This window comes from Phalacrocorax carbo, chromosome 11, assembly GCF_963921805.1.
Source record: "Phalacrocorax carbo chromosome 11, bPhaCar2.1, whole genome shotgun sequence".
NCBI classification, from domain to species: Eukaryota; Metazoa; Chordata; class Aves; order Suliformes; family Phalacrocoracidae; genus Phalacrocorax; species Phalacrocorax carbo.
The window spans coordinates 18,289,781-18,304,085 of record NC_087523.1 but is presented as its reverse complement, the minus strand read 5'-3'; the positions used below and the strand labels follow the sequence as shown (position 1 = coordinate 18,304,085).

At 40.3% G+C, this 14,305-nt stretch overlaps 1 protein-coding gene across 1 annotated transcript in view; it reads left to right on the top strand.

The window, feature by feature from the left end:
- The window catches only part of TENM1 (teneurin transmembrane protein 1), a 256,274-nt gene that overhangs the window by 235,513 nt on the left and 6,456 nt on the right, over positions 1–14,305 (top strand). The window contains exons 25-29 of the mRNA XM_064463313.1: positions 818–1,053; positions 6,803–7,099; positions 11,216–11,603; positions 12,283–13,503; positions 13,989–14,131. Coding sequence (XP_064319383.1) covers positions 818–1,053; positions 6,803–7,099; positions 11,216–11,603; positions 12,283–13,503; positions 13,989–14,131 — 2,285 coding nt within the window. The remainder of the gene's footprint in view (positions 1–817; positions 1,054–6,802; positions 7,100–11,215; positions 11,604–12,282; positions 13,504–13,988; positions 14,132–14,305) is intronic.

Genomic DNA, 14,305 nt, shown 5'->3' with positions numbered 1-14,305 from the left:
GACGTGGCACAGCTCTCCTGCAGTGCAGGAATTGCAGTGCCCAGGCAAGAGAAAGGCAGCGGCTGTACGCCTTTGCATCCTTTCAGTGGAGACCTGCTCTGGACCCTCCATGTGCTTCCAACAGTTTTGGGGAGGGGAGGAGGCTGTGCTAGGTCACCCCAGCTGCCCTCAGGAGACCTCTGCGGCACAGTCCTGAGCCTCTGGAGCAGCTCGCTGTGCCACCATTGCTGACCCATTCATTTTTCTGCCAACAACCATCTCCCGGTGGGTCTCTTGCACCGGGCTTCAGGCTCGTGGCTGACCATCGCTGTGCCTCTACGCCAGGCTCCTGCTGCTAATGGGGGAGAGGAGGAGGTTTTAGTATGGGTATACAGAGAAAAGGGACAGAATGGAAGACTGGCCATCATCCTAGACATTTTAAAAACAGCTTTCATGCTTGACCTCAGATACTCATTGCAGCGGTTCAAGCAGCGTGCTATCCTGTTAACAGATCCCAACGTGCTAAAATCATCAGAATATCAGTGGTCGAAACCCAGCCTATGGGTTTACATACTTTTAAGCTGAAAGCAAAAACTCGTTATTCCTGCTGCAGGAAGCCTTCACAATGGAAATCATTAGGCCAAATGTAATAAAAAGCTCTTTAGACATGGGCGGGCCTGGAGGTTCCAGGTTACAAAAATCACACTGCAGTTCGTGTGTGTTCAGGTGTCTGTAACCTAGGGCCAGACAAAGCCCTGTTGCACCTAACATTTGCTTCATAAATCTGGAGATCTGAACTTCTCTCTGTTTCCTGATTTTGGTTGTTGTTTTTTGACAGATAACACGCAGAATATCTACCGGGTCAGCCCCGATGGGTCTCTGAGAGTCACCTTTGCCAGCGGAATGGAAATCACGCTTAACACGGAGCCTCATATTCTAGCAGGGGTTGTCAGCCCCACTTTGGGGAAGTGCAATATCTCTCTTCCTGGAGAACATAACTCAAATCTCATTGAATGGCGGCAAAGGAGGGAGCAGACCAAAGGCAATATCTCCACGTTTGAGAGAAGGCTAAGGGTAAGGCTTCCTCTTGTGTAAAGTGCAGTGTTCCCTTTGAAAGCCATTGAACTAAAATCATGTTGAAATGTTCTACTTTGTAAGAAGAGCAATGGAAAGTTTGTATCAATGGTGGGCCCCAGCCACGAATTTCAAAACCAAACTCCGCCGACAGTCACAGAGATGTTTGATCTCTGTTTGATTTTGGTTGTGAGACTTGACCTCAAGATATAATTACTTTTTTCTTCCACTTCTTTTTCAACTAAGAACTTAATTATGGCTTCGGAAGAAGCTGTGAGCAAAGGATGATGCGTAGTTACTCTGGCATAGCAGCAGAGTTGGAGCCACATTCTACCTCACTAGATAGGGATCTATCAACCGTCCTTCTTCTGGGGGAAGTACCAGGCGCCAGCCTCTGCCTGGGGCCGCAGGTCTCCAGGGCACACCTTGGGTGTCCTGCAAGCCAGGGGGATGTAGAGCCTCCCTGTGTATCCAGACAGGCTGTGTATTCTGCCCTCTACCACTTGCTCTCAAACGCACTCAATCCCTCTGGCTGGATTACACTACAGCTCTAATAAAGAATTGCTTTAACATTGCATCCACAGTTTATTTTTATCTGCGAGGAGAGCTCACAGATTACAATGACAGATGGTCAACATTGAGCATTTAATTAGGTAACACTAAGGCTCAAAGAGACTGCTACCTTGCAGAACAGGTTTTTTACAAAATCAGTTCCGTTTTTCACATGAATACTCCTTAAAATGCATCTACCAGTAGTAGGACTGGGAATTTTGGTGTTAAAAATACTGCATTATTAGCTACAACCTTTCTGGATAGGTATCTCTGAAGGTACATCTGTTAGCTCTGAAAATACAGACATGATTATTAAAATCTCTTGATTGTCTTTTGGTTATGAGATACTATATATTTTTTTGAAGTGCATCATCTGTTTGGTTTTCAGCTGCTCTGATCAGTCAAAAACGCAATACTTGGATGACCTGGCCAGACTGGCCACTGCGCGTGAAACACTTGTTCGAAAGGACATCTTTCAGATTTCACAGTCACAGTGACTTTATTAGGATCTTGCAAGTGGGGAGAAGCTTCATTTAGTTTTTCTTGTCCATCTTCTGACTGCCTCCTCTCGGCATAGTGTGAGTCCTCATAGCCCTGTCTACGGAGACAGCTGAACTTATTACAGTGGCAAACGTGTTAAGATGGCAGGATCCAAACTATGGCCTCCATGGCTTGTGTTAATCAATTCACTTTTGTGTGAGTTTGTGCTTAAATAACTGTATGGCACATTTTGCTTTAAGGATCTTACATAATAAAATCTTAAACAGAAAGGATGTAGTCAGTCGTCTATTCTGCTTACATTGCCAGGGCCAAGTTGTTCATGACAGTTATGTTTAATATAAGTACTTCATCCTGCACAGTTTTCCTATTATGCAGTTTATAGTTTCTATTGTTGAAATTGATTGCAGGTTCTTTTAACTCATTTTCACTTGCTTCTGCATGATCCTTAATATTGCCTGCCAAAAAAGGGAGGAAATTCACAAACTGGTCAGGATTAAATGGATTCTGGCTGGAGGCATAAAATGTTCATTGAAATACTCAACACTGAAGCTATCCCGAGCTCAGCTGATTGACCTGCCGCTGGATCAGTCTGTTAGTGCATACTACCAATTGTGTACTCCTCCTTTTCCTCCTTCACCTTCATCGAGTGAGAGGATGGAAGGTGAAGTGTAAGAATGATTTTGACATGCTACTGTCTTATATTCTCTGTCCTTCCAAAAGTATCCGCTAGCATCACAGCAGTTGATCGTTGCATTGCTTTTTCTGTAAATTGTGTCTTTTTATACCTACCCAAGATCAAGGGTGCTCATGGATTGTCCCTGCCTACTCAGAAGGACAAGACAGCTGCCTGTATTGCAATGTTTTCCCCTCCCTTGACTGTACTGAGGTCTAGGACCGTCTGTCTGAGGGCTGTCAGGGCAAGCTAGAGGGAACCTGGTGGGATAGCATATTAAATGAGGATTTGATAGTGGAAAGGAGGAGAAATATTCTGCACATAGGATACACCATGTAAACAGACACAAGAGAAAGGGACAAATGGACTATTGAGGCTGTTACTGCCAATAAGAAGGACTTTGGACGATAAGTGAAATATATGGGTCCTTGAGTTCAGCTTTAGCACTGAGAAGTTTGCTGGTGGCGTGGAGAGTCAGTGGAGGTGGAAGGAGCTGGAACAGAGCAGCTGGTGAGAAAGGCAAAGGAGCGGCAGAATTTACCCAGAGACAGCTATCTTTCCGTGGTGATTAAAGGAAATATGCAGGACAGCAGGAGCAAAAATACCATCGTATAGTGTGTTTGAAGCAGTATGCCAAATAATGAAAGGGATTTAGCGCTTGCTGTTGACAGATCCTTGACTACTGCTGGGGTAAAAAAAAGTAGCATTATTAGAAGCCCTTATGCCGGATGAGGTTCTGGTGAGACCTTCTGAAAACTTCTAGTGAGTTATATTTTAAAAAGAAAGTTTTTAAACACTTAATATGCCATGGCTGGCATAATAGGAAGTGTGTTAGAAAGCTTGCAATGTAGGGCAGAAAGAACTATGCTGAGCTTTGAAAATATACGTAAAGAAAAGCTCTGGGGATTGGACCAGTTCTCAATGGAAATGAACAGACTTGCAGAAACCCTCAGTTACAGAAAAAAACTATCACAATGGAAGAGTTTTCTGAGAGAAAAAAAAAGCATAGAAATGTGGTTTAAAGATGTTACTTAGAGATTAGTCCTGATACCGTTATTGAAACAAACGGCTTTGAGAGCTAAGAGGTATAAATTAGAAGGCAGGTAACTGGGGATGAGATAAAGGATGACCTGGTTGAGGAGAAGAAAGTTTTTCCTTCTCTGCCTGGTCCTAACATTTTTAATTCTTAATCGCAATTAGCAGCCCTCTTGAAAGCATGTCACTCTATTAGTGTTATTTCCAGTTTTGAAAAGAAGCCGCTGTTAGCACGTTCTGGACAATGCTGTAAACGTTGTGTTTTAAAAAGTGGGATTTTTGCGTGGTGCGAATTCCCTGCTCTAGAAATAGAGCAGAAGTGAGTTAAGTTAACTGAAATGCTAGAACAGACATCTAACTTGATCTCAGTATCTAAATCAATGTGGGAAACAGGAATTAATCACAGGTTTCCTTTAAGTGCAGAACTGCCTGCCCTGGCACTTCCTGAAAGTACATAAAACAGTCTGTAGGCATGTATGCATTTTATATTAATAATAAATCTATGTACAATCAGGCATTTTAACATCAATCTTAATCTAGCAAGACTTCTTTTTTATCAATTGAACTGCTGTTTTAATTGACTTCTAAAAATGAAGCAAAGGCTGTTGTTAAAGCCAATGAGCATGATGCATAGTAATATACTGATTAGAATGCAGCTCTGTTCCCTGCTGGCTTTTGCATAACTTAGAGGAAGTTGGCATTGGATGCAGTCCAGGTTTATAACTGAATATCTATGAAATTGAAAATGGAATGCTTGGCCAGTCTTACTTATTTTCACTGTCTTTTTTTTTTTAACAACAAAAAAGGAAGTAACTTACTGGCCTCAATTCAAAAGTCCTGCAGATACAGGCTTGACAGCTATGTTTATTATTGCATTTAGCAAATGATCTCCTGTTATTTACCAGTCTTACGGCAAGTTCTAATGATAGGACCAAATCCTCTGCCAGTGCATATCAGTTTACATTGACTCAAATCAAAACACAGACAAGGAAATAGTACAATCATCTCATCTGAGTTACGCATTGTAGACAGTTCAGGTTTGAGAATGAAAGTCAAGAGAAGTGCATGTTTATGTAATTGTTTACACTGCAGAATTTCTAAGTGTAAAACTAATGGAAGTAGAGTCAACGAATGTTTAAAAATATGTAATAAATATATCTTTTTATGCACTACTAATGTTACTATTGAAGTCAGCTGAATTTTCTCCCTGTTTTCTTCAGCTGAAATTCTGACCAGACATTGCTTTCAGAAATCAGATTTCCTTGGCTTGTAGCAGAACACATGAGCTCCAGCCTCTCACAGGGGCTCCTGCGAAGCCACTGGGATTTGAAATCAGCTTTGCAGTGACAGCGCCAAAATGAGGCCTGCTACCCATGTATCGTCCTGTCTTGCCTTGAGAAGGGTGTTAAATTTAAATTAAATATGAGAAAGTAAACAAATGAGAGATAAAATATGAATATACAGGAGGTAGTGTCATCCACCCAAACCTTACTTTAATTCTGTGAGCTTTCAAATACTGCTGCTATCCACTTCGCTGCTAATTCTGCCTCCGTTTGGTTTTCATTCTTATTAGTTGTATCGTCCCTGAAACTTAGATTGCAAGCAATTTGTATTCAAGACTTTCCTTTCTCCTAACTGCATTCTACAAGAATAATAATAATAGCAATAAGAACATTAAATATGTAAATATGTACATAGACAGTAACTGAATATGAGCCAGGGTGTATCCCCTGCTTGCTTTTTGGTTATTTTACCACCAAGAGGATTTGTTTTCAGAAATTGCGAGAAGTTTGCAAAGAAATATAATAAACTTAATCCACCAGACTGTATGCAAGCAAATATAGTTGAACTGAGCATCACATTTTACTCGGGCTCCTTAACTATCATTAGAGCATAAATTATAACAGTTACAGCAGTCTACAGGGGTATATAGGTATTTTACAGCTATTGTAAATGAACACTGTTAAAGTTAGACATGTGTGTATATAAAACCCCAGGAATGGTAGTTGAATAAAGAAACACCTGCTTCTTCTAGATTTTCAAATTATTTTGTATCTAAAAACAGAAAGGGGAAAGAAAAAGAATGTTCTTTCTAATCACTACCACCATATGATCACAGCTTGAATTATTAAACAGGTATTCTTAACTATTTACTTTGCAGCTATGCCTCCAGGTCTCAGTGAGGAGGAAGCACTGTGCCGTGCACTGTGCTAACACCTGCACTGACATCCTCTCTGCTGTAAGGAATTTATTAATTGGAACAGATTAATACAAGCGATTAGATAAAAGGCAGTAGATTAATACAATGAGCGCATTGAGCATTGATCTGAAAAAGACAAGTCAATGAACAATGACTTGTGGTTCCCTAATGTGGTGAGGGAGCTGCAACAAGGAACGTGGCTGGCACCAGGCACCAGTGCCGCTGGTTTTCACGAGCTCCGGGAGTGGGGTGGTTTTGTGAAGAAGTATGAGGATGCTGGTGAGCAGGTCTTCAGGAGATGCAAGCACAGCTCTTCTCTTTGCAGCATCAGTGTGCAACCTGGCGCGGGCTATCGCAGAGCAGTAGCTGGCCTGTCAACACTTACGGAGCTTAAGAGAGAGGACGTGAGATAGGATATCTTTGTTAATTTGTGGGCTTAGCTACCCGTCTTTGGCTGGAATTAAAAAGTCCATCCCAGAAAGTTGAGAAGAAAAAAGACAATCTTAGGAAAAAGTGAGAGCGGAGGTGAGAGCTAAACAGCACGTGGAAATAGGAAGGATCCTGTAATGCAAAGTATAATATAATATAATGTACAAGCAGCATTTTGTTTGTTGGTCCTCCTGTTTCTCATCTGAATATTTTTCTATTTTCTTGTCTTTAATAAGGCCTAAATTCTCCATCATAATGTTAAACCATTGCCCATTTTGTTTGGAGCTGACCCAGAAATGTTTGTGTTGTGTATAATTAAGGTGCACTGTGTTCTTACCTTACTGTATCTTTGTTTTTAGGCCCACAACAGAAACCTGCTCTCCATTGATTTTGACCATGTAACCAGAACAGGAAAGATTTATGATGATCATCGAAAGTTCACTCTTCGGATTATGTATGACCAGACAGGACGCCCAATTTTATGGTCACCCATCAGCAAATACAATGAGGTCAATATCACTTATTCACATTCTGGATTAGTCACCTATATCCAAAGAGGAACCTGGACTGAGAAAATGGAGTATGATCCAAGTGGGAACATAATTTCCAGAACATGGGCAGATGGTAAAATATGGAGTTACACATATTTAGAAAAGGTAAATAATTTTAAAAGTGGATTGTTGTACCAAGGCAAAAATATTTGGTTTGATATAGATATTATATTGTGAAATATGTTATAATGCCATCTCTTGCAAGAGTATTTAAGCCTTTTTAAATAGAAAACGCATACAATTACATAACTAGGTAAAAATGCCTCTGGACGTGCTTAGACCTACGTGTCACCAGTTCAAACCTGCCACAGTTTCGTTCTGAAGAAAGTTATTAGCACCTTAGAGTTGTTTAATTGTTAAGTAGAAATGATTTCTTGGTCTCTGTCCAAGTTCAAGTGAACAAAGGACACTCTCACTGCCGAAAAACATGTTGCCACTCCATATAATATAGTCAAGAATATAACAGTCACTGGAGAGGAACTGTTTCCTCCCCACAGCATAGTTCTTTTAAGCCAAAATTATGAGGCAGTGAGTACAGGCTTGCACCTATTCAGTGCTGCACTTTAAAAAAGGGATTGATCCTGTGAGGAGAAAGATTCCTTCAGTATTTATGAGGGCTGTTTGAGGGGAGAAATACTAATATGAAATGAGTTATTGCTCTGCTTTTATAGTGACTTCGTGTCTAAATTGCCTGAGTATTGGAATTTTCATTTATGTCTATAGGTAATGGTCAGAAGACGGGAATAGATGTTGTACAGGCTAAGGAAGAACAGCATCTCATTCATTTGGTATCATCTTGTCTCCCAAAACCGAAAACACAATCTGTATTTTTCAAGCTTTCAGAACTTAGTATGAAATTGTATTCAAACAGTGTCCTTTTAAACTTTTTCTCTTTTTTTAAATAGCAACATCTTGGACTATCCAGTATACCCTGAGTTTGCAGAACATTTTCTCTGAACCTGTTAAGCACAGGGAAAGGCTAGGAGGGGGCAGGTGAGGTAAAACTGATAGGGGGTATTACACGTAGAAAATCCAATCGCTTTGAAGTTATTTAAGTATTTAAAAGTTCCAAATGTGTACTTTTAAGATAAACTTTGCTGTATTTACTTTGAATGTATTTAAGCCTGATCCTCAAAAAACTTAAACCTAACCCAGAGAAAAAAATGATTTAGACTGGAGAATGCATAAAAATGCGATTCCTTCCTTGTCTGCATGCAGTGTGGTTCTTGCATGTGTTAACAAGATTGGCAAACCCTAGAAGCTTCAGAAGTTTGGTTCAGATAAATTTGTCAGGGCTTCTTTTGTCTGTGTGCTCTTCTTCAAATTTCAAGTAAACAGGCGTTCAGTACAGCTTTCAACTATTCGGGCAACTTGCCTTTTGGAAGAATCTTTTCTTTTTTTCTTCGGGCCTAATGGACCGTAATTTTGGAAAGATGTATGCTTCTTATCTTTCCAAACCACTTTGTCTCTTCTTTAGTTTATGATGAGCTTATAAGTAAAGTCATATAACTTAAAACTGTTGTTCTGGAATTCTGCACAGGTGGCCAAATCCTGATCTCATAGAAGCAAATGGCAAAAGCTTAGTGGTTCAGGTAGCAGCAGCCTTGGGTTATGCTGTAACTTGTCATTATAATTATTGAAAGTCATACACACCATGGACATAATCTCCCAGCTATTTAATGTACTTTCATCACTGCTTGTTCCTTGTGCCAAAGAAAGATGAATTCACTGTCAAAATTAGGCATTGAAATATCATTTTGTGGCTCCATTAAAGTCAATAACTCATTGTGTTCATTATGTAATGATTGCTAATGGTTGCCTGAAACCTCATAAGACCCAATGATTCCTTTTATCAAAAAATCTATTATATAGTTTGCTTCCAGTTCATAGTTATTTAATTCTTCATTTTTAGCACTTGATTAGTTAATTGTAAATCCTCAAAAATCTCTACCCCTTCCAAAATTAGCTCCAATAACTTAGGTTTTGAAAAGCACTGTGATAGTAGCACTGTAAACCATTTTTACTGATGAGAGTCCGTTCCTCTTGTTTTGGTCACTTTCTTCAATTAGTTAATATTCTTATAAAATCTCCTGAATACTCCAAGCTTGCTTCCAAAATCCTGCGGTTTACCACCAGACAAAATAGATGAGCAGTTGCGTGTGTATGTTGGACAGAAATGACATCTAGTGGTGGTGCTCAGCATTTCTGAGTATTCCCAGTAGAGCTCCAAGTAATTGCCACTGGCTGTTTGTCTAGATATACCAGGCGGAATCAATCATTACATGGTTGACCAGGCTCTGGTTGCTTTTATAAAATGACAGCTTTTTTGATGTTTTATGAGCTACCCTCTGAAATCCTTTAAAACAATTAGAACCCAATTTGTGTAAAGAGGTGAAAAATCTATTGTAATATTATTAGGATGTATTGGGAATTAATTTTTTTTTTTTCTCTTTATAGTATCCTCTAATAGGCTAGAGAGGATACTAAGTCTCCAACCCTTGTACTGTCTATCCTTTTACTATCCTGGACAAAAGTGGAAAAGCCACAAAGTGCTGTAAAAATGGCACACAGGGGCTCTAAAGTTATATTAGAGATGTTTCTGATCTTGTTATTCATACTCTGTCAATGGCAGACGGCTTAAAGACAGGCCCGGGAGCAGTATATAGAGGCGTCACATCAGTGCTAGGAGAGAGTTCAGCCAGTGGTTTACTGCAGGCTGGGGACTCTTGACTGAAGGTGAAAACAAAATAAACACTGTGCGTGTTAGAAATGCTTGGCAGACCAGGAATAAAGCGATCAGAAAAAGCTCGGTGTAAAGGTCTGTCGTCACCAGTTGGCAGAGGATAACTTGCGAGTGGCATATGTTGGTGCTCTCTGGCTTACGTACAGGTGACAGATGTCTTTCACCAAGGGCAGGAAGAAACACATCTTGGGAGGGCGGGGGGGGCAGGAGCGCAGAGAGGATGGCCAAGGCTTAGCCTGTCCTTAGAGTAAGCGCTCAGGTTATTTGTCAGAGCAAAGTGGCTCGACGCCAATGTTACTTAACACATTGCAGGGCTGAGCTCTCGGTGTTTTCCTCACAGAGAAGATTTTTGAGCTTAGAGGAAAAAAAGCCTTTTTTTCTGATTTCTTTCCCCAGTGCTCTATGAAAATGCAGTCACAGTGTTCCTCATAAGACTTTGTTTTGCACGATGTCTCAATCATGCAGGAGCATGACAAATTTGCTTATGTGCCTGGTAGGTTTGGGCTGTGAGCTAAGAACTGTGCAGTGTCAGCGCTCCATCTCAACTCGGAGAGTGTGGCAAGGATGTGCAGTGCTCTGGTCCAGCCCTGGCCCAGACAAGTACTTACTGGAGCTGGGAGAAGGCTACAAAGTTCTCCCATGCATTTTCACTCTGTGTTTTCATTATGCTTGTTTCAACAAGCTCTGATCCTGGCCAGTGGGCTTGTATCTGTGACACCATGACTTTGCACATGGCTGGTGAAAAGGTATACAGAGCCCAAACTTCAAATGTGTACAAAAAAATGTCTGCCAGGCCTATACATTCATCTGCCAAACAAGCAAAACATTTCATTGACCAGCCACAATTAACCAACACAGAACAAATATCAAGTACCTGTGTAGAAATTATATTCTTTGTAAACATTAAAAAAACAGAGATAGAAGTAGTCACACCAAAGAACCTGCAGACCATTTGCATCCTGTGTAAGCATGGAGACACTGTGACCTCTGGGGCACTGTGCATTTAATAGAAGACACAGAAAAAGGGGTAGGTGTGTGATAGAGATATGCAGAGTGCCATTAAAAGCTAAACACCATGTACACACCATTGAAAGCTTCCCCTTTCTGCCGCCCTTAGAAACATCTGCCTGTGTGTGAGGAAGAGGTTCCCTCTATTTTTGCTTCCTGGGAGGATGACCTAAATATTTCAAAGCAACATAGCAAGTCAGCATGAGGCTGAGATGCTACCGAGAGCCACATCTGCCTTCCAGTTTGGAGGTCCTTACCTCTAAACTTATTATTATTCTCCTCCTGTTTTATACCACCACGCTGGCCAGGTCTCCTGGTGCTGAAAGCTTCACTTGGAATTGTGCAGACATTAAGAGCAAACTAGAAGCGTGGATGGTCGTTTCAGCATTTCCTCAACCTTCAGACACTCACTAGATGAATAATAATTTGCTTGATCAGCCACTTACACTACCATTCCTGTTTGATTGCAGTCCGTGATGCTCCTGTTGCACAGCCAGCGCCGCTACATCTTTGAGTACGACCAGTCGGACTACCTGCTGTCGGTCACCATGCCGAGCATGGTGCGCCATGCCTTGCAGACCATGCTGTCCGTCGGGTACTACCGCAACATCTATACCCCTCCGGACAGCAACGCGGCTTTCATACAGGACGTCACCAGAGACGGTCGGCTTCTGCAAACGTTATACCCTGGGACAGGACGCAGAGTTCTTTACAAGTACACCAAGCAGTCCCGACTTTCCGAGATTCTGTATGATACTACTCAAGTCACGTTCACCTACGAGGAATCCTCTGGGGTTATTAAAACAATACATTTAATGCATGATGGGTTCATCTGTACCATCAGATACAGGCAAACAGGTTTGTGTAGCTGTGACTACTTTGATAAAGTTTTTGGCCCTGATCCTGCACTTACTTGGCATGAAATTCCATTATTTTTATGTCTACAAGTTCTTATATTTTATGTTTCAATAGAAAAATATGTGTGTATGTCTCTGTGTCTGTGTCCATAGGCATATATAGCTGTCCCTTTTAAAATACAGTTTTCTGTTTATAGCTTGGTATGGAATAGCTCTTATAATGTTTGATTGTTTTTTATTCCACTGTGTGGATATTTGCTAAATACTAAATCAAGTTGTTTTAGTGTTTGCATTTTCAAGTTTCCCTGTTTATACCATAATATAACATAAATTCAAAAGGACTGTTTATATGAGGAAGGAAATCACCATGTAAAATAAATTTAGTCTAGAATTATCTTGCAAGTAAATAGAAATCATAATTATGAATAAAATAGCATTCATTTAAACAAATGTTAATAAAATATAAATATTTTGTAGGGCGAGCATTAATAAAGGTTTGTGAGAGAATAATCTAACGTATTCTTAGTTAATGGTACTTTCTGAGACAGTCAAGTAGCGATAAAGCTCAGGGTATATTTGAATTCATCATATGTCTGTGCTAGATCTGTAGGGTAGGTATACTGTGGACATAATTCATTGTTTTTCTTGCTTTAACTCTTTCCCCTATTTGTTTTGGACAGGTCCGCTTATTGGTCGCCAAATCTTCAGGTTTAGTGAAGAAGGGCTTGTAAACGCCAGATTCGACTACAGCTACAACAATTTCCGTGTCACAAGCATGCAGGCCATGATAAACGAGACGCCTCTTCCCATAGATCTGTACCGTTACGTCGATGTCTCTGGAAGGACGGAACAATTTGGGAAGTTCAGTGTAATTAATTATGATTTAAACCAAGTTATAACCACCACTATGATGAAACATACCAAAATTTTTAGTGCCAATGGTCAGGTGATTGAAGTTCAATATGAAATTCTCAAGTCTATTGCTTACTGGATGACCATCCAGTATGATAATATGGGTCGTATGGTGATCTGTGACATACGTGTAGGTGTAGATGCCAATATAACAAGATATTTTTATGAATATGATGCCGATGGTCAACTTCAGACTGTGTCTGTGAATGACAAAACCCAGTGGCGCTACAGCTATGACCTTAATGGCAACATCAATTTGCTGAGCCATGGGAACAGTGCGCGCCTCACTCCTCTGAGATATGATCTGAGAGATCGCATTACCAGACTTGGAGAAATTCAGTATAAAATGGACGAAGATGGTTTTCTCAGGCAAAGAGGCAATGAGATCTTTGAGTACAACTCTAACGGTCTGCTGAACAAAGCGTACAACAAAGCGTCTGGCTGGATGGTGCAATACTGTTACGATGGCCTTGGAAGACGAGTTGCAAGCAAATCAAGCCTAGGACAACACTTGCAGTTCTTCTATGCTGATCTCTCCAATCCAATAAGAGTCACTCACTTGTACAATCATACTAGCTCAGAAATAACATCCCTGTATTACGATCTTCAAGGTCATCTCATTGCAATGGAATTGAGCAGTGGAGAAGAATATTATGTTGCTTGTGATAACACTGGAACACCTCTAGCTGTATTTAGCAGTCGGGGCCAAGTCATAAAAGAGATTTTGTACACCCCATACGGAGAGATCTACCAGGACACTAATCCAGATTTCCAGGTTATCATTGGTTTCCATGGAGGGCTCTATGATTCCCTTACTAAATTAGTTCATCTGGGTCAGCGGGACTATGATGTCATCGCGGGTCGGTGGACGACACCAAATCACCATATATGGAAACACCTGAATGCTGTCCCACAACCATTTAATCTCTACTCATTTGAAAATAATTACCCAGTTGGCAGAATCCAAGATGTTGCTAAGTATACAACAGGTAAAAGTGCACATTTCTCATGAAAATGCAACTTTTGATCAAATCCTGGTATGGATTCAAGACTCCAGAAATCTGCATACATCCAAAGTTACTATTTGGCTCTAATCTTGCATATATTAAAGTCAGTTCTTTAATAGATAACATCTTGCTGAGCTTGATCTGTTTTCTGTAGCTTTATGGGAACCAAGAAAATAATTAATAGTTGTTTCTGCTGCTTTTCTAAGTGCTAAAATTAGGGGAAGAATGGATGCAGCTTAATTTGAATTTTTTCCGTTATAAATAGATAGAAGGCACACTATTGATCTGACTATAGCTATGCTTTGTAATCAAATAATTTGTTTGCTACAATAAAAGCTGTAACCAGTACTGAAAACATAAATTTATGTGAAATCATTATTTCTGCATAGCTGGGATTTCTGCAGAGTACCCTCGCTTTTTCTAAGATTTATGTGCCTTATTGCCAGCATCCTTTTCTTGTTTTGTAGACATTGGAAGTTGGCTGGAGCTGTTTGGTTTCCAGTTGCACAACGTACTACCTGGATTCCCAAAACCAGAGATAGAAGCTCTGGAGACAACATATGAACTTCTACAGCTTCAAACAAAAACTCAAGAGTGGGATCCTGGAAAGGTTAGCAAAAGCTCCGTTCAGCTGCTTCTAATACTGAATTAAGGAATTGGATTAGAAAATATTGGAGACCAATGAAATAGTGTGACTGTATCTTTCAACATAATAAGCAAGGCAAATATTCTAACAATGCTAGAAATTTTAATCTTGTCACATTATGTTCAGGCATCAGGGCGG